This window comes from Chiloscyllium punctatum, chromosome 2 (genome assembly GCF_047496795.1).
Source record: "Chiloscyllium punctatum isolate Juve2018m chromosome 2, sChiPun1.3, whole genome shotgun sequence".
NCBI lineage: Eukaryota > Metazoa > Chordata > Chondrichthyes > Orectolobiformes > Hemiscylliidae > Chiloscyllium > Chiloscyllium punctatum.
In genome coordinates this window covers 4,732,822-4,760,558 of record NC_092740.1, presented here as the reverse complement: position 1 = coordinate 4,760,558, position 27,737 = coordinate 4,732,822, and the positions used below count along the sequence as shown (strand labels likewise).

At 42.2% G+C, this 27,737-nt stretch overlaps 1 protein-coding gene across 3 annotated transcripts in view; it reads left to right on the top strand.

The window, feature by feature from the left end:
- Positions 1–27,737, top strand: part of LOC140493998 (growth hormone receptor-like) — a 198,477-nt gene that overhangs the window by 129,159 nt on the left and 41,581 nt on the right. For all 3 annotated transcript variants that reach the window (XM_072592933.1, XM_072592940.1, XM_072592947.1), the window contains exons 3-7: positions 333–450; positions 7,006–7,160; positions 8,590–8,768; positions 22,442–22,604; positions 23,392–23,521. In XM_072592933.1, the coding sequence (XP_072449034.1) occupies positions 333–450; positions 7,006–7,160; positions 8,590–8,768; positions 22,442–22,604; positions 23,392–23,521 (745 nt within the window). The remainder of the gene's footprint in view (positions 1–332; positions 451–7,005; positions 7,161–8,589; positions 8,769–22,441; positions 22,605–23,391; positions 23,522–27,737) is intronic.

Below are 27,737 nucleotides of genomic sequence, written 5' to 3'. Positions count from 1 at the left end.
TGCTGCAGACACACATTGAAATGAGGAATGCAATGGACCTTAACTGGTGCAGAGATAGGCGAGGAGGAGAACTTAGGATGAGAGAAATATTGCTGATATTCTATATTGTTGGGATGAGGGACGTTGTAGCAGTCTCACAGGTTATCGTGGGCATTTGCTAACCCTTCAGCAACTGTGTACATTTGTTGGAAAGGAACGGTGAATGTTCCTGAAACTCTGCTAGAATCCAGTTTTATTTTACAGCAGACACTGTTGTGGAAATTAGGAATATTATTAATCATGATTTTGTATCTCAGTGACATTGTGAATCTATCTCTTATTTCCTCTCAAAGGGCCAAAAATCACAGAATGTCACTCAGCTGATCAGGAGACGTTCACATGTAGCTGGAGTGTGGGAAACTACCAGAACTTGACAGAACATCATCAACTAAAATTCTTTTATACAAAAGGGTAAGGTTTAACACTGATCAATTGCTGCATTTCTCCATCTCTATTATCTGTGTTTGTAGTAATGCTGTGTCTTATGTTCTACATGGTTGAGACTACCGAGTACACTAATGACAATGTTCAATTCTAAAAATATCCAACAATTCGATTAGCTTCAAAGTGCAAATCCTTCACTTAGGCAGTCATGTTGAATGAATCGTTCAGGGTCATGAAGTGGGGAGTTCTTATATTCACAACACAACAGACATCCATATGACTGGTGCTGGATCGTCTACTTTTTGTCATTTACATAAATGATTTGGATGCGAGCATGAGCGGTACAGTTAGTAAGTTTGCAGATGACACCAAAATTGGAGGTGTAGTGGACAGCGAAGAGGGTTACCTCAGATTACAACAGGATCTGGATCAGATGGGCCAATGGGCTGAAAAGTGGGAGATGGAATTTAATTCAGATAAATGCGAGGTGGGCTGCATTTTGGGAAAGCAAATCTTGGCAGGACTTATACACTTAATGGTAAGGTCTTAGGGAGTGTTGCTGAATAAAGAGACCTTGGAGTGCAGGTTCATAGCTCCTTGAAAGTGGAGTCGCAGGTAGATAGGATAGTGAAGAAGGTGTTTGATATGCTTTCCTTTATTGGTCCGTGTATTGAGTACAGGAGTTGGGAGGTCATGTTGCGGCTGTATAGGACATTGGTTAGGCCACTGTTGGAATATTGCATGAAATTCTGGTCTTCTTCCTATCGGAAAGATGTTGTGAAACTTGAAAGGGTTCAGAAAAGATTTACAAGGATGTTGCCAGGGTTGGAGGATCTGAGCTACAGGGAGAGGCTGTACAGGCTGGGGCTGTTTTCCCTAGAGCGTTGGAGGCTGAGGGGTGACCTTATAGAGGTTTACAAAATTATGAGGGGCATGGATAGGGTAAATAGGCAAAGTCTTTTCCCTGGGGTGGGGAGTCCAGAACTAGAGGGCATATGTTTAGGGTGAGAGGGGAATTATATAAAAGAGACCTAAAGGGCAACCTTTTCACGCAGAGGGGTAGTACGTGTATGGAATGAGCTGCCAGAGGAAGTGGTGGAGGCTGGTACAATTGCAACATTTAAGAGGCATTTGGATGGGGATATGAATAGGAAGGGATTGGAGGGATATGGGCCGGGTGCTGGCAGGTGGGACTAGATTGGGTTGGGATATCTGGTCGGCATGGACGGGTTGGACCAAAGGGTTTATTTCCATGCTGTACACCTCTATGACTCTATGACAGCATTAGCATATTTTGTAATTCCAGTTTCCCCTAAAAAGAGAGAACATCACTAATAAAGACCACATGATGTAGACCAGGGAGGTCCGAGATAATGTGCTGCTAACAATCGTGGCTATGTCAGGCAACACACCTTTGGAAAGATGTGACAGCCTTAGAGAGACATGGAAGAGAGATACTAAAACAGTTCTTGTGTTGAGGGATTGCGGTTATGTGAACAAAACTGGTGAAGATGAGGTTCCTCTCCTTCAAGCAGAGAGGGCTAAGAGGAGATTTGAGACAGACTTAATCAGAATGGAGTGATTAGATAGATTAAAAACGTAAAATCATTTCCACTGCCTGAAAAAGAAATTAGAAGCAATAATTTGAGAGCATTGACAAAAGAACCAGAGGCTACACAAGGAAACCTTTGGTTTTTCAGAGATGCGTGTTTAGGATTTGGAATTCAGTGCCTGACAAAGTGGTTCAACCACATTCAATCAGAACCTTCAAACAGAAATCAGACAAATACCCGAAGGGGAGAAAATTACTGCAATAAGGGGAATGAGATTCATCCAATTCATTTCAAAAGAGCTGGCTGGGACTCATCAGAGCAATTGGCCTCTTTCTGTACTGGTCTATTCCAGAAAGTAGCATAATAAAGGACATGATCTCAACCATAACAACCATTGTTTACAAACACTTAGGGTGGAGATTCTGATCAGTTCTCACTTAGAAAAATGGACCATATCTCCATTCTGGTAGTTCTTTCATAGCATAGAACTGCCAGAGGAAGGCAAATCATCTCTCCCCTTTCCTGATTTTATCATTTAAAGGTCCAGAATCACAGACTAGGTAGGATGGCAGATGCATAAGATGCCAAATAGGTTTGATTAGGATACCAAGTGGATAGGGCACAAGGTTACCAGGGGCCCAGATAAGTGCAAGTTGGTCAGAGTGGGTGGGAGAATTGGGTTTGACAGGGGAACCTAACGTTTGGCTGTTGAATCTGGTGTAGGTGACAGGGTTGGGGGCCAGGTCCCTGAGCTACAGGTAAGGTTGGGCGCAGAGTGGAATGAGAGTCATGTGCCCAAGGGAGATCCAGGTCTTGGGGTGGTGCCAGCTCAATGTCTGGGTGATGTAATGAGTCTGGGAAGGCATAGTTGGGGGTGTGCAAGGTTAGAACATGGTCAGTTTAATAGTTACTCAGGAGGTAGACAACGGACTATCGTCTTAACTATTTCTGAATAACTATTTCACTTAATTTCATGCCATGAGATCATGCTGCAGCTGTGCAAAACTCTGGTGCAGCCGTACTTGGAGTATTGTGTACAGTTCTGGTCACCACATTATAGGAAGGATATGGAAGCTTTGGAAAGGGTTCAGAAGCTATTTACTAGGATGTTGCCTTGTATGGAGGGCAGGTCTTATGAGGAAAGGCTGAGGGAATTGAGGTTGTTTTCATTAGAAAGAAGAAGGTTGAGAGGTGACTTAATTGAGACATAGAAGATAATCAGAGGGTTAGATGGAGTGGACAGTGAGAGCCTTTTTCCTCACATGGTGATGGCTAGCACAAGGGGACATAGCTTTAAATTGAGGAGTGATAGATATAGGACGGATGTCAGAGGTAGTTTCTTAACTCAGAAAGTAGTAGTGGTGTGGAACACCCTACCTGCAACAGTAGTAGTCTCGGCAACTTAAGACCATTTAAAAGGTCATTGAATAAAACTATGGATGAAAATGGGATATTGTAGGAATTTTAGGCTTCATATTGGTTCCAAAGATTGGTGCAATATCGAGGGTCGAAGGGCCTGTACTGCGCTGTAATGTTTGATGTTCTAATTGTCTGAATCCCTGATTTAGAGTCATAGAGATATACAGCATGGAAACAGACCCTTCGGTCCAACCTGTCCAAGCCAACCAGATATCCTAACCTAATCTAGTCCCATTTGCCAGCACTTGGCCCAAATCCTCTAAACTCTTCTTTTTCATACACCCATCCAGATGCCCTTTCAATGTAATTGTACCGGCTTCCACCACTTCCTCTGGCAACACCATCCTGTGTGAAAAAGTTGCCCTTTAGGCTTCTGTTATATCTTTCCCCTCTCACCCTAAACCTGTGCCCTCTAGTTGTGGATTCTCCCGCCCCAGGGAAAAGACTTTGTCTATTTACCCTATCCATGCCCCTCATGTTTTTATAAATGTGTATAAGATCACCCCTCAGCCTCCGGTGCTCCAGGGTAAACAGCCCCAGCCTATTCAGCCTCTCGCTGTAGTTGAAATCCTCCAACCCTGCAACATCCTTGTAAATCTTTTCTGAATCCTTTCAAGTTTCACAACATACTTCCGACAGGAGGGAGACCAGAATTGCACACAATATTCCAAAACTGGTCTGAACAGTGTCCTGTACAGCCACAACATGACCTCCCAACTCCTTTACTCAATGCTGTGAACAAAAAAGGAAAGAATACCAAACACGTTCTTCACTATCCTATCTACTTGTGACTCTACTTGAAATGGAGAATTCTAGAAGGTTCCAGGCGCAGAGGAATTGCCCAAAGGGAAACTGAATTTCCCAGGAAATTCCTTAAGTGTGCTATGATGGGGATTCCATAGATTCCCTTTCTGCCCAATGATAGGTGCCAGCTGTCCAATGCAACACAGATTAAAGTCTTTAAGTCACAGAACCTGCTGGTACCTATTCTCTGATTGCACATTAGGTGAAGTATCATAGAGCTTTCTCACATGGAAGGAGGTTCCACAGCTCATTGCATTTGCACCAGTCATCAAGTCCTTGTCAACTCGAGTCCTACTTTCCAGCACTTGCCGTTTCAAGTTTTCATCTAAGTATTTTTCAAATGCTTTGAGTGTTTCTGTCTCTATCATTCTTTCATGCAGTAATTTTCAGATACTTGTTACCCACTTAATGCAAAAATGATTTCTTTAAATCTCCTTTAACCGTCCCGCTTCTTAGCTCAAATCTATGACCCCTGGTTATTAACCACTCTACTAAGGGTTTTATACCCTGTCTATGCTATCGTAACTCTGTAAACCTCGACCAGATTACCCCTCTACCTTCTCTGCTTTAAGGCTGCTCTGCCCATCCTATCTAGTCTCTTTTTAGGTGAAATGCTTCAGCTCAAGCACCATCCTGGTGAATCTCCTCTGCACCTTCTCCAGTGTAATCACATCCTTTACATAGTATAGCAACCAGAACTGCACTCAGTACTTCAGCTGTGGCCAAACTAATGTTATATATAGTTACAACATAGCCTCTTTGCTCTTGTATTCAGTGCCTTGAGTAATAAAGCAAGTATCCATAATTCCTCCTTAACCACATCACCACTGCTTTCAAAGGTCTATGGACATACACACCAAGGTCACTCTGATCCTCTGTACTCCATATCCTACCATTCAACGTATACTCCCTTACTTTGTTAGTACTCCCAAAATACAACATTTCACACTCTTTTCTGGATTAAATTCCATTTACTACTGTTCTGAATAGCTGCTAGGACAAAGGCTGGGCAAGCATGCACTCTACCCAGAAATAGTTAACTATAAGGACGAAAGGAAGTCAAAAAACCTTAACACTAACACACAGTCATTGTTTTCAAGATAGCTTGATCAGATGGGCCAATGGGCTGAGGAGTGTCAGATGGAGTTTAATTTAGATAAATGCGCGGTACTGCATTTTGGAAAAGCAAATTAGGGCAAGACTTATACACTTAACGGTAAGGTCCTGGGGAATGTTGCTGAACAAAGAGACCTTGGAGTGCAGGTTCGTAGATCCTTGAAAGTGGAGTCACAAGTAGATAGGGTATGAAGAAGACGTTTGGTATGCTTTCCTTTATTGGTCAGAGCACTGAGTATAGGAGTTAGGAGGTCACGTTGCGGTTGTACAGGACATTGGTTGGGACTTTTGGAATATTGCATGCAATTCTAATCTCCTTCCTATATCGGAAACTTGAAAGGGTTCAGAAAAGATTTACAAGGATGTTGCCAGAGTTGGAGGATTCGAACTATATGGAGACACTGAATGGACTGGGGCTGTTTTCCCTGCAGCGTCGAAGGCTGAGGGGTGACCTTAAAGAGATTTATAAAATCATGAAGGGCATGGATAGGGTAAATAGACAAGGTCTTTTCCCTGGGGTGGGGAAGTCCAGAACTAGAGGACATGGATTTAGGGTGAGAGAGCAAAGATATAAAAGGGACCTCAGGGGCAACTTTTTCTCACACAGGGTCATGAGTGTATGGAATGAGCTGCCAGAGGAAATGGTGGAGGCTAGTATATTTACAGCATTTAAAAGGCATCTGGATGAGTATATGAATAGGGAGGGTTCAGAGAGATATGAACCAATTGCTGGCAAATGGGACTAGATCAGGTTGGGATATGTGGTCGGCATGGATGAGTTGGATTAAAGGGTCTGGTTCTGTGCTGTATATCTCCATGACTCAAAATCTTTGAAGAGTAATCTCATGGAAAACATTTAGTCACTCTATCAGTAAACAGAATCCTCTCTTTCTGGTGGCTGAGCTTGGAGACAAGAAGGGCTTTGACAGGATGGCAATGCACCCAAACCCCACTTCTACCAGAAAAGAATTCCAGGTGAGAAGCCTGGGAGGATTGACCTTCTTTCTTTGCTGCTTAATAATCTCTGCTTTAGGTCCTCCTTCCACCACCACTGGTATTAACCTAGCTGCATTTGTCCAGGAGAAAGTGAGGACTGCAGATGCCGGACAGCAGAGTAGAGAGTGTGGTGCTGGAAAAGCATAGCAGGTGAGGCAGCATCCAAAAAGCAGGAGAATCAATGTTTTGGGCATAAGCCGTTCATCAGGAAGGCCATGTGGTTTGTATTTGGTCATGTGGTTTGCATGTTCAACTGTGCAACCATCTTGTCAGTTCGGAGGATACATTGTTGATCAAAGGCACTTGTTTCCTGATATCACTCGCTGAGAGCCACCCTTGCTGCCAAACCTCCTGCATCCCTCTTCCATGACTCCCACTCGCCCTCTAATTGACTGGCAGCTCACAGTAGGCAAGGGCTCTAACATGATCATGGCTGATTATCCAAATGTTCCTGCTTTCTCCCCATCATGACAGAAAAGAACATGATTGTGACCAAAGCTTCTGTCAACAACCTAGGATCACAAGGTGACTGCCCAACTTGTGAGTGTGTGACACTTGTTAGTGTGTTGACTTTACTTTTTTATCACTGACCGTAGTCCCTACTTCTCTATCTAGTCTATACTGTAGTTAAAGCAAGGAATAATTGTGCACCAACTTATGTTGGAATTATTGAATGACTGTTATTTCTGTCCAGAGAAAGCCGTGACTGGAGAGAATGCCCAACATACGTCAACAGAGAAACCAGTTGCTATTTCAATCAATCGTACACTTCAGAGATGGAGTACTGTGTGCATCTGAAATCTGACAATATCACACACGAACAGCGGTGTTTTACATTCAATGATATTGGTAAATACAAAGCTGTCTGTAATATATTATGATCGCTTCTTAGCAAGTAGATGGCAAAGCTGAGTAGTTTGTGTTTCAGATTCAGACTTTGAGGTGACTCTTATTCAAGTATGACAACTCAAACTCAAATTAAACTGTCAGGAGCCCATTAGTGCTCACAACTGATGGTATCACTAAATACATCCCCTGCCTGTACCCTATACCACTCCCTCTCCGCTGTACCCGCTAACTCATCTGTCACTTCTCTATCACTGTCCTCACTCTGCTCCTTTCCTCCACACCTCTCATTCACTTATCACTCCCCTTCACTCCTCACTCACTCTTCCCACCACCATTTCTACCTCACTGCATCTCCCTCTCTGTATCCCCTCATTTTATCACTTCCCTCCACTTGCCCTAATTGCATCCCCCACTTCTCCCACTCCCCTCATTATATCCTGTGCCCTTTCCCCTCTCACTGTGTTGTTGACAATTACTGTTAATTGTCAAAATCACTAATGTCATATCTCTGATTGTTGTTGGATTCACTGATTAACATGAGAACACTGATTATTGTTGGAATCACTGATTGTTGTTGGAGTCACTGACTATTGCAACAATTACTGATAATTGTTGGAATCCCAAATTATTGTTGGATTCAATAATTATTGTTGGAATTACTAATGAATGTAAGAATTGCTAATTATTGACAGAATTGCTGGATTTACTAATTATTTTTGGATTTACTGATTATTTTTGGAATCCCTGATTACAGTTGGAACTAATGATTATTCAGAGAATTACTGATTGTTGTTGAAATCACTGAGTATTGTTGGAATTGCTGATTATTGTCAGAGTCCCTGATTGTTGTTGAATACACAGATTAAGATTGGAATTTTGATTAGAATCCGAATCACTGATTAATGTTAGAAAACATTTTGACTACTGTCTGAATCCCTGATTATTGGTGGAATTGTTGATCATTGGTGGATTTGCTGATCATTAGCAGAATTGCTGATTATTTTTGGAATCACTGATTATTTTTAGAATCACAATTATTTTTGGGGAATCAGATCTCTGATTGTTGTCAGATTCACTGATTAACACTGCAATGCTGATTTTTGGGGAATCAGATCTCTGATTGTTGTCAGATTCACTGATTAACACTGCAATGCTGATTTTTGTTGTAATCCCAGACTATGGTTAGAATCATTGGTTATCGTTGGAAGCCTTAATTATTGTCAGAATTGCTAATTATTGTTGGGTTCACTGATTATTGTCTGATTGATTGGTCATTGTTGGAATCACTGTTGTCAGAATCGTTCATTACTGTCAGAATCTCTGACTGTAGTTGGAGTTATTGGCTACTGCTGAAATCCCTGATTATTCTTAGATTTGCTGATCCTTGTCAAAATCCCTGATCAATGTTTAATCTCTTTTGTTCTGTCAGTGAAACCAGATGCTCCAATCTCATTGAACTGGGCTCTCTTGAACATCAGCCAGTCGGGATTATTCATGGATATTCAATTATGGTGGGAAGACGTGGTGAATTCAGAGCCCAGTGCAGGGTGGACTCCTCGCCGGTACGAAATTCAGTATAAACCCCGAGACGCAGAGCTCTGGCAATCGGTAGGTGCACAGACAACTGAGGCACTTTTGAGAAGGTTCCGATTCCTTTCGTGATATCGAATATGCACAGTCTTGTGGTCATGACCATGATCTGTGAACATTAGACACAGACTTTGCAGCTGGCTTTATTGAGAAGATGGACCTGGAAAAGTCAATCAAGTAGTGGTGTCAGTTATCAGGATGAGGCAACTCAGGACACTGACAGGATTGAGGGTGGAATTTTATGTTTAATTCATTCATGGGATATGAGTAAGGATTCTGGGTAATCCAAGATGGAGGACCGGAAAAATTTCTGGCTGTAACAGCTGCTCCTTTATTGAGGTATTTTAGGTGTTGGAGGTGATTTCCTTGAATTCCAGGAGCAGCAATTACTGTTTTATATGCTGTTGCATTGTTTTGGAATTTTGGAAAAAAAAGTCAAAACAACAGCAGTTTTAAAAGGGAGAAGAACAGACAAAGGAAGCACATGGTGATGTCAGTGCTGGAGAGAGAGAGAGAAAGAAACTGACGCAGCAGTGAATCTGCACAGTTACTGCCTTTGCTGTTTAAATTCATGTATCGCTGGACTTCAGAGTGCATGTGGGAAAATTAACAAACAGTGAAATTCACAACTGATCTTGGAGGAACTGTTTGGGTGAAGTTCACAGCACAGAAGCAGATAAGTGTATTGTTTTTAAGTGGGACCTACAGAAAGTCTGCAGTAGTGAGTAGAGTGGGTTCTTTTATGATTATATGTTTTTCGAGATATGTGTCTTGATTAAGCTTAAAATATAAGCCATAACTATTAATTTAACCTGGGGCAGTGTTTTGTAGAGGAATAAGACAGTGTTATTTTCTGGGTATGTAGATTGTGAAGGAGCAAAAATGGCCTTTAGTAGAGTGATATGTGCTTCTTGTCAGATGTGGGAGTTTAAAGAGAGTTTAAGGGTTACTGTGGATTATATCTACAATAAATGCTGTTGGTTGCGAATCTTATCAGATCGAATGGATTGGTTGGAGAGACAGTTAGGAATTTGCAACAGCAACAGTATATGATGGATGGCAGTTATAGGAAGGGGAGGAGTCTCAGATACAGTCACATAGATGGGTTAACTCCAGGAAAGGTAAGAGGGGTAGGCAGCTAGTGCAGGAGTCTTTTGTGGCTATATCCATTTCAAACAAGTATGCTGTTTTGGAAAATGTAGGGGGTGATGGATTCTCAGGGGAACGTAGCATGAAAAGCCAAGTTTCTGGTATTGAGACTGGCTCTAATGCAATGAGGGGTACGTTGGGTTCCAAGAGATCAATTGTGTTAGGGGATTCTCCAGTTTGTGCTACATACAGACATTTCTGTGGCCAGCAGAGAAAAATCAGAACGGTGTGTTGTTTCCCTGGTGCCAGGATCAAGGATGTCTCAGAGAGGGTGCAGAATGTTCTCAAGGGGGGGAAGGGCCAGCAAGAGGTCGTTGTCCACATTGGAACTAACAACATAGGAATGGAAAAGGTTGAGATTCTGAAGGGAGATTACAGAAAGTTAGGCAGGAATTTAAAAAGGAGGTCCTCAAGAGTAGTAATATTTGGATTACTCCCAGTGCTACGAGCTAGTCAGGGCAGGAATAGGAGGATAGAGCAGATGAATGCATGGCTGAGGAGCTGGTGTATGGGAGAAGGATTCAAATTTTTCAACCATTGGAATCTCTTTTGGTGTAGAAGTGACCTGTACAAGAAGGACAGTTTGCACCTAAATTGGAAGGGGACTAATATACTGGCAGGGAGATTTGCTGGAGCTGCTCGGGAGGATTTAAACTAGTAAGGCGGGGGGGATGGGACCCAGGTAGATAGTGAGGAAAGAGATCAATCTGAGACTGGTAAAGTTGAGAACAGAAGCGAGTCAAACAGTCAGGGCAGCAAGAAAAAGGTAGGACTAATAAGAGGGGGAGTGGCATTTTTGATAAAGGATAGCGTTACAGCTGTGCTGAGGGAGGATATTCCTGGAAATACATCCAGGGAAGTTATTTAGGTGCAACTGAGAAATAAGAAAGGGATGATCACCTTATTGGGATTGTATTATAGACTCTGGATTAGTGGTGCTGGAAGAGCACAGCAGTTCAGGCAGCATCCAAGTAGCTTCGAAATCGACATTTCGGGCAAAAGCCCTTCATCAGGAATAAAGCTTTTACCTTATTATATTATAGACCCCTAATAGTCAGAGGGAAAGTGAGAAACAAATTTGTAGGGAGATCTCAGCGATCTGTAAGAATAATACAGTGGTTATGGTAGGGGATTTTAACTTTCGGAACATAGACTGGACTGCCATAGTGTTAAGGGTTTAGATGGAGAGGAATTTGTTTAGTGTGCACAAGAACATTTTCTGATTCAGTATGTGGATGTACCTACTAGAGAAGGTGCAAAACTTGACCTACTCTTGGGAAATAAGGCAGGACAGGTGACTGAGGTGTCAGTGGGGGAGCACTTTGGGGCCAGCGACCATAATTCTATTCGTTTTAAAATAGTGATGGAAAAGGATAGACCAGATCTAAAAGTTGAAGTTCTAAATTGGAGAAAGGCCAATTTTGACGGTATTAGGCAAGAACTTTCAAAAGCTGATTGGGGGGCAGATGTTCACAGGACGGCTGGAAAATGGGAAGCCTTTAGAAATGAGATAACGAGAATCCAGAGAAAGTATATTCCAGGTAGGGTGAAAGGAAAGACTGGTAAGTATAGGGAATTCTTTATGACTAAAGAAATTGAGGGTTTGGTTAAGGAAAAGAAGGAAGCATATATAAGGTATAGACAGGATAGATCAAGTGAATCCTTAGAAGGGTATAAAGGCAATAGGGGTATGCTTAAAAGGAAATCAGGAGGGCAAAAAGGGGACATGAAATAGCTTTGGCAAATAGAGTTAAGGAGAATCCAAAAGGTTTTTACAAATACATTAAGGACAAAAGGATAACTAGGGAGAGAATAGGGCCCCTCAAAGATCAGCAAGGCGGCCTTTGTGTGGAGCTGCAGAAAATGGGGGAAATACTAAATGGGTATTTTGCATCAGTATTTACTGTGGAAAACGATATGGAAGGTATAGAAAGTAGTAAAATAGATGGTGACACCTTGCAAAATGTCCATATTACAGAGGAGGAAGTGCTGGATGTCTTGAAACGCATAAAGGTGGATAACTCCCCAGGACCTGATCAGGTGTACCCGAGAACTCTGTGGGAAGCTAGAGAAATGATTGCTGGGTCTATTGCTGAGCTATTTGTATCATCAAGGTGCCGGAAGACTGGCAAACATGGTGCCACTATTTAAGAAAGGTGGTAAGGACAAGCCAAGGAACTATAGACCAGTGAGCCTGACATTGACATGGGCAAGTTGTTGGAGGGAATCCTGAAGAACAGGATTTACATGGATTTGGAAAGACAAGGACTGATTAGGGACAGTGAACACGGTTTTGTGCATGGGAAATAATGTCTCCCAAACTTGATTGAGATTTTTGAAGAAGTAACAAAGGATTGATGAGGGCAGAGTGGTAGATGTGATCTATATGGACTTCAGTAAGGCATTCGACAAAGCTCCCCATGGGAGACTAGTTAGCAAGGTTAGATCTCACGGAATAAAGGGAGAACTAGCCGTTTGGATACAGAACCGGCTCAAAGGTAGAAGACAGAGGGTGATGGAGGGTTGTTTTTCAGACTGGAGGCCTGTGACCAGTGGAGTGCCACAAGGATCGGTGCTGGGTCCTCTACTTTTTGTCATTTACATAAATGATTTGGATGCGAGCATAAGAGGTACAGTTAGTTTGCAGATGACACCAAAATTGGAGGTGTAGTGGATAGTGAAGAAGGTTATCTCAGAGTACAACAGGATCTTGATCAGATGGGTCAATGAGCCGAGAAGTGACAGATGGAGTTTAATTCAGATAAATGCAAAGTGCTGCATTTTGGGAAAGTAAATCTTAGCAGGACTTATACACTTAATGGTAAGGTCCTAGGGAGTGTTGCTGAACAAAGAGACCTTGGAGTGCAGGTTCATAGCTCCTTGAAAGTGGAGTCGCAGGTAGATGGAATAGTGAAGAAGGCGTTTGGTATGCTTTCCTTTATTGGTCAGAGTATTGAATACAGGAGTTGGGAGGTCATGTTGTGACTGTATAGGACATTGGTTAGGCCAATGTTGGAATATTGTGTGCAATTCTGGTCTCCTTCCTATCGGAAAAATGTTGTGAAATGTGAAAGGGTTCAGAAAAGATTTACAAGGATGCTGCCAGGGTTGGAAGATCTGAGCTATGGGGAGAAGCTGAACAGGCTGGGGCTGTTTTCCCTGGAGCATCGGAGGCTGAGGGGTGACCTTATAGAGGCTTACAAAATTGTGAGGGACATGGATAGGATAAATAGGCAAAGTCTTTTTCCTGAGGTGGGGGAGTCCAGAACTAGAGCACACAGATTTAGGGTGAGAGGGGAAAGATATAAAAGAGACCTAAGAGGCAATATTTTCACGCAGAGGGTGGTACATGTATGGAATGAGCTGCCAGAGGAAGTGATGGAGGCTGGTACAATTGCAGCATTTAAAAGGCATTTGGATGGGCATATGAATAGGAAGGGTTTTTGATATTAATCTCCTGGTTATATATATTTCTTTGTTTTTTTTCCTTACCCCTTAACTGTGGTAGTGCTTATTTTTCCCTAGCATATGTGTGTAGGTGTAGGACACAGTGAAGAACAAGTGCACAAATCTTTATTCGATTTCCACCATCAGGAAAAAAGGAAACACCCGAATGGCCAGTGACAAGCAGTGCCCTTCTCTTCAAAGGGCAATGCTACGTGATCAAAAAAGTAAAGGAGAGGGCAGGGATTAAATTAAAATGGAGTTGGAGGGGGAAATAAAACACCCCACTCCCAGTGGTGCCCATCTCTGCTTGACTTCTGCTCTCTTTTTGTTGAGGCCTTGTTGAAGGGGATCTCTTTATGTAAACACCATTGGCTGCCAGCTGAGCCCAATAGGGAGGCAGCCCTGAGATTGGCTGGTGTGTAATCGAGTGCTCCTTGAAATGACAGATCAACAAATCCACCCTCTTGTTCCCTTGTCATTTCACAAGAACAGACTGAACAGAGTTTTGAATAGACACATGGTTGAAATACAATTCTCTAACCAAGTATTTTCTTAAAGAAAGATTTGCTGCAGACTCTTTTCCAACAGGAGAGATACATTTTTGCTCTGTTCTGTTTTGCCTCTCCCTTTGACACACTGATGCAACAGCAATGTTCCAGCAGGGAGCTTGAGTGTTCATTTTTCAAATTGTGACATTGATGGTAAGCAGTTTGTTTGGAACATAACTGAATCTGAAACTTGAGCTTGTTTAATATCAACACGTAGCCCTTCCAGCTGCTGAGACAGTCTTCAGTGAGAACTCTGTCTTCTCACCAGCTGAGACAAACTGAAGCCGATTACAGAGTCACAAACGCACAAAAACCAGGGGCTCTGTCTCATCTGGTTCAGTAACACAACATATGAAGCATTATTTGAAGAGTGGCTCCTACAAATCAAATGCAGCAATAGGCAATTGTGCTCTTAAAACTTTTTAATAACTTGGTAATTATTTATTAAGATGTAATCATTTATCCAATGTATTCTTGGCTCTGATTACACCACATTCCTACCAGATGCCAATAACCTTTCACCCCCTTGTTTACCAAGAATCCATCTACCTCTACGATAAAAATATTCAAGGACTCTGTTCTTACTGCTTTTTCAGGAAGGGAGTTCCAAAGACTTGTGACCCTTTGTGAAAACATTTCACCTCATTGCTGTTTTAAATTGAGGACCCCTGATTTTTAAAACATGATCCCTAGTTGTATATTCCCTTGTAAGATGAAATATTCAATTCCACATCCAAGACCCTTCAGGACCGTTTGTTTTAATGAAGTGAGCTCTTGCTGTTGTGAACTCCAGCAGATACAAGCTCAGCCTGTCCAACCTTTCCTCATAAGAGTACCTGACCATACACAGTTCAGGTCATTCTGCTAAAATGTGCGTTTCGTCAGCGTGAATTGGTTATAACACGATTGTCAAATTGTGGACATTATTTGGATAATGCAAGCTTTCTGTTGAATGGCTCTTGCGATTTTGTGTTAGCAATGTTCGACAGTGCAATTTTCAATAGCAGTTTTCCATAGTGTGATTTTCTATAGCATGAGGTCACAGAGGAACGCAACTGTCGTATTATAGCAGAACGACCTGTATTGGTTTGGTAAACCTTTTCTGAACTGCTTCCATTGCATTCGCACCCTTCCTTAAATAAAGAGACCAACACTGTACACCAGATGTATTCTTACCAATGCCCTATCTAAGTGAATCATAACCTTCCTTCTTTTGTAACGATGAATAACTTTAGCTTTCCTAATTACTTGTTGTACTTGCATTTAATCTTCTGCACGAGGATATCCAAGTCCAATAAGATCTCTTTCAATCTAAGAGATCTGTAATCTCTCATTATTTTTGTAATATGCTTTCTTTTAATTCCTTCTGTCAAAGTGGACAATTTCACATTTTCTTACATTTCCTACATTTGGCAAATGTAGGAGTTGTCCATCTATATGTCCATTCACTGGTTCTCCTTTCTACACAACACCTACTTCTTCCAAGAACTCTAATAAATTAGGTAAACACAATTTCTCTTTCACAGAACCACGTTGACTGCCTGATGGGTTAATTTTTTCTAAAGTCTTTAATAGTAGATTTTAACATTTTCCCTCTGACAGATGTTAAGCTAAATGGCCTATAGTGTCCTGCTTTCTGTCTCACTCTCTTTTGAATAAAGAAGTTAGATTTGGTATTTTCCAAAGTATTCAAATCTTCCTTAAATCTAGGGAATTTTTGTAGCTTAAAATGAATGCATTAACAATTGCACAAGGGACTTGTCTGAAGATGCTAGCATGAAGTCCATCCACTCCCAGGAACTTATCAGCCCATGGACTATGTAAACACTGTTAATTGTTGTAAAAATCCATCTGGATCATTAACGTCCTTCAGGAAGGGAACCTGCTGTCCTTACCTAGTCTGGCGTACACGTGACTCCAAATTCAGACTCTGATCTGCCCCCTGGACAATTAGGGATGGGCAATGTCAATGACATAAGAACTAGGAGCAGGAGTAAGCCATCATGCCGTCAATAAGGTCATGGCAGATCTTATCATGGCCTCAGCTCCACTTACCCATCCTCTCACTGTAACCCCTAATTCTTTCATTGTTCAAAAATAAATCTATCTTAGCTTCAAAAATATTTACTGAATTTGCATCGACTACTTCACTGGGCAGGGAATTCCATAGATTTACAACCCCCTGCGTGAAGAAGTTCCTTCTCAATTCAGTCACCTTAATTTTGAGGCTATGTTCTCTTTTCCTAGTTTCACCTTAGGACCATGGAAACTTCCTCTCTACCTCAATCTTATCTATTCCTTTCATAATGTTATATGTTTCTATAAGATCCCCCCTCATTCTTCTAAATTCCAATGAATATAACCCCAGTCTACTCAGTGTCTCCTGATAAGCCAACCCCCTCAACTCTTGAATCAATCTCCTCTGCACCCCTTCTAGTGCCAGTACATCCTTTCTCAAGTAAGGAGACCAAAACTGCACACAATACTCCAGATGTGGCCTCACCAGCACCCTGTACAGCTGCCTACATAACCTCCCTGCTTTTAAACTCAGTCCCTTTAGCAAAGAAAGATAAAATTCCATTTGTCTTCCTAATTACTTGTTGTATCTGCAGACCAACCTTCTGTGATTCATGCACAAGAACATCCAGATCCCTCTGCATAGCAGCATGCTGCAACTTTTTAACCATTCAAGTAATAATCCTTTTTACTGTTACTCCTACCAAAATGGATGACTTCATATTCATTAACATTGTATTCCATCTGACAGACCTTTGCCCACTCACTCAAAGTATCTATGTTCCTCTGCAAAGTTTCATGGCCCTCTGCACACTTTGCTCTGCCACTCACCTTAGTGTCAACTGCAAACTTTGACACATTACATGGAGTCCCCAACTCCAAATCATTGCCTACATCCTGTGGACGAATTTAAAAAAAAGCTTTTGGTCAACCTCTTTGTATGGTGTCTGTTTCTGTCTGAAAACACAACGTTGCCCATTTTGCAGTGAGGCACTATATAATTTCAGGTTGTTATCTGTAAGGTGAATAGATATAGAATCAAATAGGTTAATAGCACTGAAAAAAGCCCTTCAACTCATCGAGTCTATTTGACTTATCTACACTTAACCCACTTTCCAGCTCATGGCCCTTAGATTTGAACATTATGCCATTTCAAGTGCTCATCCACCTACTTTTTAAATGTTGTGAGGTTTTTCTCCTCAGCTACCCTCACAGGCAGTGCATTCCAGATTCCCACCACCCACTGGATGAAAAAAGGTATCCTTAAATCCTCTCTAACCCTCCTGTATTTTACCTTAAAATAATGTCCCCTCATTATTCACTCTTCAACTAAGGGGAACAACTGCTTCATATTCACTTCAATTTAGTCTACAACTTGTCAAGAAATGGTTGGAGGTACTGGTTACTACAAAGGCTATGCACCCTGACAACAGTACTAAAGATGTGTACTCCAGACTTTGCTGCTCTCCTAGCCAACATGTTCTAAAATAACTCTAACATTGGCATTTGTTTGTCAATGTGGAAAATTGCCCAAGTATGTCCTATACACAAAATGCAAGACACATTCAATCCAGCCAATTATTACCAGTCTACTCTCAATTATCAGTAAAATGATCAACAGTGCTATCAAGCAGCACTTACTCAGCAATAAGTTGTGGTTGTTGGAGTCAGTCATTTCAGCTCCAGGACACCTCTGCAGGAGTTTCTCAGGGTTACGTCCAGCATCTTCTGCTGCTTCATCTGCTGCTTTCCTCCATGATAAAGTCAGAAGTAGGGATGTTTGCCAATGATTGCACAATGTTCACCATTCATGACTTATTAGACACTGATGCAGCCCATGTTCAAATGCAGCAAGATCTGGACAATATCCGGTCTTGGGCTGAAAAGTGGTAACTAATATTTGTGCCACACAAGTACCAGGCTATGACCTTTTCCGATAAGAAACAATCCAGCTTCTGCCCTTTTACATTGTATACGTTACCATTGTTGATGCTCCACTATCAACATCCTGGGGGTTATCATTGACCAGAAAATCAGTTGGACTTACAATATAAATACAGTGGCTACAAGAGCAGGTCAGAGGCTAGGAACAACTGTGAATAACTCCCCTCCTGATTCCCCAAAGCCTTGTATATACAAGGCACACATTCGGAGTATGCTGAAATATTGCCTGGATGGGTGCAGTTCCAACAGCATTCAAGAAGCTTGATACCATCCAGGACAAGCAGCCCGCTTGATTGGCGCCATATTCACAAGCACCCACTCCCTCCACTATTGACGCTAAATAGCAGTCGTGTGCACTAACTACAAGATGCATTGCAGAAATTCACTAAATATCCTGAATGCACTAAATGCACTTTGCAAATCCACGAGCAATTCCTTCTCGAAGGACAAAAGCAGTTTGTATACATGAGAACACTACCATCTGGAAGTTTACCTTCAAGCCGTTCACCATGCTAACTTGGAAATGTATTGCCATCTTCAGTATTTATGGGTCAAAATCCTGAAAGGCCCTCCCTAATGGCATTGTTGGTCCACCTACAGCACATGGTCTGCAGAGATTCAAGAAGGTTAGGGACAAAACAAATTGCAGATGCTTGAATCCAAAGTAGACAGGCAGGAAGCTGGAAGAACACACAAGGCTAGGTAGCATCAGGAGGTGCCAACTAAGAGGTAGGAGTGAAAGGAACAGGGTGGTCATTATGGGGGACTTTAACTTCCCCAACATTGACTGGAAATGCTATAACTCTAGTACGTCAGATTGACCAGTTTTTGTCCAATGTGTACAGGAGGGTTTACTGACACGGTATGTCCAAGGCCGAGAGGAGGGGAGGCCACACTGGATTTGGTCTGAAAAATGTGTTGCTGGAAAAGCGCAGCAGGTCAGGCAGCATCCAAGGAGCAGGAGAATTGACGTTTCAGGCATAAGCCCCCTCCAGCTTATGCCCGAAACGTTGATTCTCCTGCTCCATGGATGCTGCCTGAACTGTTGCGCTTTTCCAGCAACACATTTATCAGCTCTGATCTCCAGCATCTGCGGTCCTCACCTTCTCCCACACTGGATCTGGTGCTTGGTAATGAACCAGGCCAGGTGTTTGATTTAGTTGTAGGTGAGCACTTTGGAGAGAGTGACCATAATTCAGTTACGTTTAGTTTAGTGATGGAAAGGGATAGGTACATGCCACAGGTTAAGAGTTATCGATGGGCAAGGCCAATTATAAGGCGATTAGACAAGAATTAGGATGCATAGAATGGGGTAGCAAAATTAGGGGATGCAGATAATGGAAATGTGGAGCCGGTTTAAGGAACAGATACTGTGTGTCCTTGATAGGTATGTCCCTGTCAGGCAGGGAGGAAGTGATAAGGTAAGGGAACCATGGTTTACAACAGAAATTGCATCTCTTGTTACGAAGAAGAAGGAGGCTTATTATTTGTTGATGGGCAAGATGGTTCAGATGAAGCGATGGAGAGTGACAGATCAGCTAGGAAGGATTTAAAGAGAGAGTTAAGAAGAGCAAAGAGAGGACACGAGCAGTCTTTAGCAAATAGAATGAAGGAGAACCCTAAAGCTTTCTATAAGTATGTGAGGAATAAAAGGATGATAAGACAGAAGTGGGAAGTTGAGTGTGGACGATGTGGAGATTGGAGAGGTGCTAAACGAACATTTCTCATCGGTTTTCACTCAGGAAAAGAAGAATATTGTTGAGGAGAAGAATGAGGTACGAGATATTAGACTAGAAAGGATCGAGGTTAGTTACGAACAGGTATTATCAATTCTAGAAGGAGTGAAAGTGGACAAGTCTCCTGGGCCGGATGGGATTTATCCGAGAATTCTCTGGGAAGCTAGGGAGGAGATAGCAGAGCCTTCGGATTCGATGTTTGAATCGTCATTGTCTCCATGTTTAGTATCAGAGGACTGGAGGATTGGAAATGTTATGCCCTTGTTCAAGAAGGGCAGTAGAGATGATCCAGGTAATTATAGACCAGTGAGCCTTACTTTTGTTGTAGGAAAGGTTTTGGAAAGGATTATAAAAGATAAAATTTATAATCATCTAGCAAACAACAATTTGATTTCAGATAGTCAACATGGTTTTGTCAAGGGTAGGACATGTCTCACAAACCTCATTGAGTTTTTTTGAGAAGATGACCAAGCATGTAGATGAGGGTAGGGCAGTTGACGTGGTATATAAGGACTTCAGTAAAGTCTTTGATAAGATTCCACATGGTAGGCTGTTGGAGAAAATGCAGAGGCATGGAATTAAGGGTGATTCAGCAGTTTGGATTAGAAGGCAAAAAAGGCAGCAAGTGGTGGTTGATGGAAAATATTCAGTCTAGAGCCCAATTACTAATGGTGTGCCACAAGGATCTGTTTTGGGATCACTGCTGTTGTCATTTTTGTAAATGACTTAGACGCAGGCATAGATGGATGGATTAGTAAATTTGCAGATGACAGTAAAGTCAGTGGAGTAGTGGACAGTGTGGAAGAATGTTACAAGTTGCGGGGGACTTGGATAAACTGCAGAATTGGCCTGAGAGGTGGCAAATGGAGTTCAATGCAGCTAAATGTGAGGTGGTGCACTTTGGGAAGAATAACAGGAAGGCTGAGTACTGGGTCAACGGAAAGTGTGGGTGTGCAGAGGGATCTTGGAGTCCATGTACACAGATCCCTGAAAGTTGCCACCCAGGTGGATAGTGCTGTTAAGAAGGCATACGGAGTGTTAGGTTTCATTCATAGAGGGATTGAGTTCAGGATCCGCAATATCATGCTGCAACTATACAAAACTCTGGTGCTGCCACACTTGGAATATTGTGTACAGTTCTGGTCCTCATATTTCAGGAAGGATGTGGAAGCATTGGAAAAGCTGCAGAGGAGATTTACCAGGATGTTGCCTGGTCTGGAGGGAAGGTCTTATGAGGAAAGGCTGAGAGACTTGGGTCTGTTCTCATTGGAGAGAAGAAGGCTAAGAGGGGATTTGATAGAGACATACAAGATGATCAGAGGATTAGATAGGGTAGACAGTGAAAGTCTTTTTCCTAGGATGATGACATCAGCTTGTACGAGGGGGCATAGCTACAAATTGAAGGGTGATAGATTTAATACAGATGTCAGAGGCAGGTTCTTTACGCAGAGAGTGGTTAGGGCGTGGAATGTCCTACCTACTAATGTAGTCAACTCAGCCACATTAGGGAGATTTAAACAATCCTTAGATAAGCACATGGATGATTTTGGGATAGTGTAGGGGGACGAGCTGAGAATAGTTCACAGGTCGGTGCAACATCGAGGGCTGAAGGGCCTGTTCTGCTGTGTTGTTCTATGTTCTAAGTCCACGTTTTGGGTTAATCCTTCTTCAGGACTGGGGACAGGTGTAGGGGGAGTTGCAGTAAAAAGGAAAGCAGGGGGCAAGGTTGTGAAGTGGGAATAGTGAAGACAGGTAGAGGGTACAACCTGGTTGGTCAATGGGAGGAATTAATCCGGTTGGTGGCAGGGAGTAGTGGAAGGGAGGAGGAGGTACTGGGAAGGGAGTCGGTGAATCGGGAGGGAGGTTATTTGAAATTGGAGAACTCAATGTTGAGTCCTCCAGGCTGTAGGCTGCCCAGGTAGAAGGTAGCTCATCATCAGCTTTGCAATGACAACTAGGATGGGCAATAAATGCTAGCTAGGCAGCGATGCCATGTCACTTAAGTAAATCAAATAAATCCTTGTCCATGTCACTGATTATCTTATACATCTCTGTCAGATCTCCACTCAACCTTCTCTGTTCCAAAGAAAACAACCTGAGCTTATCTAGCCTCTCTTCATTGCCAAAGCTGCTCCATCCCATGCAACATCCTGGTGAATCTTCTCTGTACCCCCTCCAGTGTAATCACATCCTTCCTATAGTGTGGGGAGTAGAACTTCACAAGCTATGGCCTAACCAAAGTCCTGTACAGCACCAAAATGACCTCCATGCTCTTACAATCTATGCCATGACTGATAAAGGCAAACGTCTTTATGTCTTCTTAACCACCCTATTAATCTGTCCTGCCACCTGCACACCAGCACCCCAAAATCCCTCTCTTTCTCTGAGCTTCCTAGTGTCCTGCCATTCATTGAGAACTCCCTACGACAATTATATTGGTTCTCATTTTAAAGAAAAGCAAGTGTAACACTTGAAGCCAAACATCTGATTGGTTAGAATACCAATTTCATTTTACTTTAAATTTCACTCCTCAGTAGGGCGGTCAGATGTGATTTCAAGGCTTTCAGCTTTTATTTATGTCCCCCAGAAGATTAAATAAGTGGAGAGGGAGGCTGACCATTTAAGCATTCCGTGACCATAACTGGACCTATATCTATGGTATTGGTATTTATTATGGAACATTCAGACACCTGTTTGTTTTTTGTTCACTAAAATGGAATGCATGTTGATAAGAGTTAGTGTTAGATAACATGTTTTCCAAGTCTTGCTCTTTTGCTGTCTTCTTGATTCAGCTTGTTTCCTGCAACCAAATTGACGCTGTGTCCTTTGCTGAATTGCCTTGTCTTCACAGATTGAAACCTTGCCACACCAGCATCCTCCACAGCCACTCTACAACTTTGCAACAGGGAAAGAGTATGTGGTCCGAATCCGAAGCACATATCCCAACATTGGCAATTTCAGCGAATTTAGCAACATTTTAAAAGTGTTCCTTCCAGTGTCACAATCAGTAGAAGGTGAGTTGAGTTTCAAAAACAAACCACGTTGATTAAACCATGTATAAGAAAGACAATCTTGAAATTTCTATTCTGAATGGTATTTTGTATTCTCCAAAATCTATTTGCATGGTGCACTCTTCCTCCAGAGAGCAGGTCAACCTCTCTCTTCCTCAGTTTCCTGGTCTGTAAGACATTTTCAAAAGATGGAGGAAAAATCAACTGAGAAGGCAAGCCTTCTCCCCATTCCCCTGCTGCATGCCAATTTGAGGAATGTATGTTTAGGATGGGATACCGAGCACAGTTGGCATGTGTGAAACTGTGCCCTAATGCTTTTCAGCAGTGGGTCAGGCAGTGGGAGAAAACAGGGTTTACCTCTGATAGGGATGAAATTAAAACTGATGGTATATCAAGAGCCTTTGTATTAGAATTGATTCATTAATGATGTTCATCAGAAAACAGCTGATGTAATGACAGAATCTTGCTTTACAGGGTGAATGGAGGACAGGGCTTCAGGACTGAATCCACTAGAGAAGAGAACATAGAGAGAACGTAGAGAAAAATACAGCGCAGTACAGGCCCTTTGGCCCTCGATGTTGCGCCGATCCAAGCCCACCTAACCTACACTAGCCCACTATCCTCCATATGCCTATCCAATACTATTTGTATGTTCAGTTATTCTTTACGTTCAAACAGATGTGTGCTATTATATGTCTGAGGAATCAGGTCAATTGCATTGCCAGTGCATGGTTACAGTACTTTCTAATGTATTACACTATTGCTAGTGTGCCTCTCTTCTCTATTCCAGTCCCTTTGGAAAGGCCAAGGATAACAGAATGTCGTTCACCAGAACAGGAGACCTTCACATGCAGGTGGAGTGTTGGAAACTATCAGAATCTGACAGAGCGAAGGCGACTGAGATTCTTTTATACAAAAGGGTGAGTTTTTTTGTGCTTCTGATTTTTACTGCCCTGGTAATTTTTGATGTTCAGGAGAATTAGATTAGATTAATCACATTTAGATTAGATTACTAACAGTGTGGAAACAGGCCCTCCAGCCCAACAAGTTCACACCGACCCGCCAAAGCGCAACCCACCCATACCCCTACATTTACCCCTTCAACTAATACTACGGGCAATTTAGCATGGCCAATTCACCTGACCTGCACATCTTTGGACTGTGGGAGGAAACCGGAGCACCCGGAGGAAACCCACGCAGACACAGGGAGATGTTGCGGTTCTGCTTGCCGAGCTGGGAATTTGTGTTGCAGACGTTTCGTCCCCTGTCTAGGTGACATCCTCAGTGCTTGGGAGCCTCCTGTGAAGCGCTTCTGTGATCTTTCCTCCGGCATTTATAGTGGTTTGAATCTGTCGCTTCCAGTTGTCAGTTCCAGCTGTCCGTTGCAGTGGCCGGTATATTGGGTCCAGGTCGATGTGTCTACCGACTGTAAAAGTGCTATTCAAATTCATTAACTTTCCAGTACCTGTTCTGTAGCCTTGGAAGTCAAGGCATCTCAAGTGCACATCCATGATGAAGGTTTCTGTCTCAATCACCCTTTCAGGAAATAAATACCAGATCCCTACCATTTTCTGGGTGAAAATACTAAATTTCAATCCATTCTTCAATTATTTAGATCATTGGCCCTTGGTTATTGACTTCTCTACTAATGGAAATAGGCCAGTCATCATTTTATCCACCTCAAACAAATCACCCCTAACTTCCTCTGTTTCAAAGAGAACAACCTCAGCCTCTCCAATTTTTCCTCATCGCTCATATGTCCAGTCTTGGCCACGTCGTTATAAACCTGTTTTTACCCTCTCGAGTGTGATTACATCCTTCCTGCTATAGTGATCAGAACTATATGCATTATTCTGTCAGTTTTCTGTCAAAGAGTGTGGTGCTGGAAAAGCACAGCCGGTCAGGCAGCATCAGAGGAGCAGGAGAGTCGACATTTTGAGCATAAACTCTTTATCAGGAATGTGGGGTGGGGCTCCCAAGGGGGCTGGGAGATAAATGGCAGGGGAGTGGAGCTGGAAGGAAGGTAGCTAGGAATGCGATAGGTGGATGAAGGTGGGGGGTGATGGTGATAGGTTGGAGTGGAGGGTGAGTGGATAGTTAGAAGATGGACAGGTAGGACAATTCAAGAGGGTGGTGCCAAGTTGGGGATAAGGTTGGGGGGGGCGGGGGGGAGGTTAGGATGAGGAAACTGGTGAAATCAACATTGATTCTGTGTGACTGGAAGGTCCCAAGGTGGAAGGTGAGGTGTTCTTTCTCCAGTCTGTTTATTTTCTACTATTTATCATGCATTTCCTTGTCTTACTTCCCCCAGCTTCTGGTGGAGGTGGCAATACAATAGTAATGTCACCAAACTAGCGATCTAGAACCTCAGGCTAATGTTCTGAGGACATGGGTTTAAATCCCACGATGGCAAATGATGATATTTGAATTCAATAAAAATCTGGTGGGAATTCAGTAAAAAGCTGGAAAGGAAAAGTTAGTCTACTGTTGATTGTCGTAAAAACCCTGTGTCTGCCAATATCCTTGAAGCAGGGAAGGAAATCTGCCATCTTTACTTGGTCTGTTCTATGTGTGACTCCATACCCACAGTGGTTGACTCTTAACCACTTTCTGGGCAATTAGGGATGAGCAATAAATGCTGATCTAGCCTGTGCTACCACAATTAACAAATGAATTAAAACAAAAACTTTTCCAGGTTTGAAATGAACTTGCTATTTGTCTGCCTGCCTGATCATTCTGATGATTTCTCTTCTTTCAATCACATGGTCAATTTTCATATCATCTGCAAGCATTTTTAAACAGTAATACATATTGAGAAATAATTGCTATACACCTTGAAAAACAGGGAGCCCGGTACACAGCATTGCAGAGCCCCATTGAATACTTTTCTGTAACAAAGCCATGATGTGTAGGTGTCAGTGTTGGACTAGAATGGACAAAGTCCCACAGGTTCATTTGAAATCTCAAGCTGCTCCTTCGTCAGGTAAAATAAACCTATTGGACAATAACCTGGTGTTGTGTGATTTCTGACCCAGTCAAAAAAACACGTGTCAGTGTCTTTGCTTTTTGCATCTGAAGTAATTCATAATTCAATTTAGCACTTGTTTTTTTTATCAGTTTGCCAAATAATCAAAAACCTTGATAAAATCCAAGTCCATTAAAAAATCTGCACCTTATATACTGACCCTCATTGTTAACATCTCAAGCTCTTAATTGCCTCCTAGCCTTTAGTTTACAATTTGCTCAATTACTTCAGCAGCCATTGAAATGTCACTGGTCAGGCCAGCATTTCAATAGCTTGCTTGGCCAATTCAGAGGGCAAGGTCACCCGAGTTGCTGTAGGTCTGGAGTCACATGGAGGCCAGACCAGGTAAGGTTGGCAGATTTGCCTTACTAAAAGACTCAAATGAACCAGATGCTTTTTTACAACGTTGTCGTTGGCTTAATGGTCACCATCACAGAGATGATCTTTCAATTCCAAATTCAATTCAATTTATATTTCAAAATATTGGTCTGGGTCTTTTGAGGAAATGTTAAACAGGTTGAGCCATTGTAGTTTAAAAGAATGAGAACTAGTCTTATTGGAAAAAAATAAGGTTCTGAAGTGGTTTGATAGGTTAGACACTGAGAAGATGTTTTTCTGGGGGTGAATCTAGGGGCCGTAAGTTAAAAATAATGGGGGAGGGGGTCCCATTTTAGATGGATATGAAGAGGAAATTTCTTTATTCAGTGGGGCATTAATCTTTGGAATTCACCAAACTAAACATGAGCAGTGTAGACTGCGTCATTGAGTATAGCTGAGACTGAGTTGAACAGAGTTTTGACTACCGAGAGAATTAAGGGTTACAAGCTGTAGTGGGGAGGGCTAAATGCTGTATTGAGTAGGGGAGGCAGGGAAGAGGAGTTGTTGATCATGCCAGTGATATCCATGAAAGAATACCAAAAGATTTCACTGGATAACATGTGACTGCATACCCACAGCAATGGATTGGAGTCTTAACTGCCCTCCTAAACTGGCTGAGCAAACCACTCAGTTCCAGGGTAATTAGGGATGGGCAACAAATGCTGGCCTTGCCAGTGATACCCTAGTAACCAGCAAGAATATATGATACCAGGTTACAGTCTAACAGGTTTATTTGAAATCACAAGCTTTCGTAGTGCTGCTCCTTCATCAGGTGACATTATCTGACAAAGGAGCAGCCTCTGAACGCTTGTGATTTCAAATAAACCTGTTGAACTATAACCTGGCATCATGTGACTTCCGACTTTGTCCACCGAGTCCAACACCTCCACATCAAGAATAAAGCCCTTTATTTGAGTTTGTCTCACCAGGTGATCTGCACTGCAATTCACTGCTGCCTTTCTGTTTCATAAAATTAAATCTTTAGCTTTGAGAATGATCAATGAACCATCGTTCTCCATGTCCATCAGATTACTACTTGTACTATTCTATCTTTGCAGTCAGAATAAGCAACAACATTGTACAAATATACAATGTTGCACTGGGTGGCACACTGTTTAGATCAACATTTTCCAACTAAAAAGGGATGATCACATTATTCCCACAGGTTATCAATGAGAGAGGGTACAATTAAAGGATGAAGAATGATTTAAGTTAACATATCCTTTCTAATCTGTACCTAACATCTTTTTCACATAGGATACTAATACATCTCTGAATCAGCAGTTTGGAATTACATGTTGATATGCGTAGATAGGATAATTACCATATTTGTCAAGGCCATAAGGCTTTGGGGAGATGATGGCCTAGCAGTATTATCAGTAGGCTATTAATCTGCAGACCCAGACCCAGGTAATGGCCTGGAGACTCAGGTTCAAATTCTGCCATGGCAGATAGTAGAATTTGAATGCAATAAAAAAATCTAGTATTAGGATTCTGTTGAGGACTGTGAAACAGTTACTGATTGTCAGGAAAAGTCTATCTGGTTCATTAATGTTCTTCAGGGAGAGAAATCTGAATATCCTTACCTGGTCTGGCCTACATGGGCATCCAGACCCACAGCAATATGGTTGACTGTTAACTACCCTCTGTACGACAAGGGAAAGGCATGCCTGGTCAGTGATGTCCAGCAAAGTTGCCAACTGCAGCATTGGAGAGAAGCTGTCTTCTGTCAA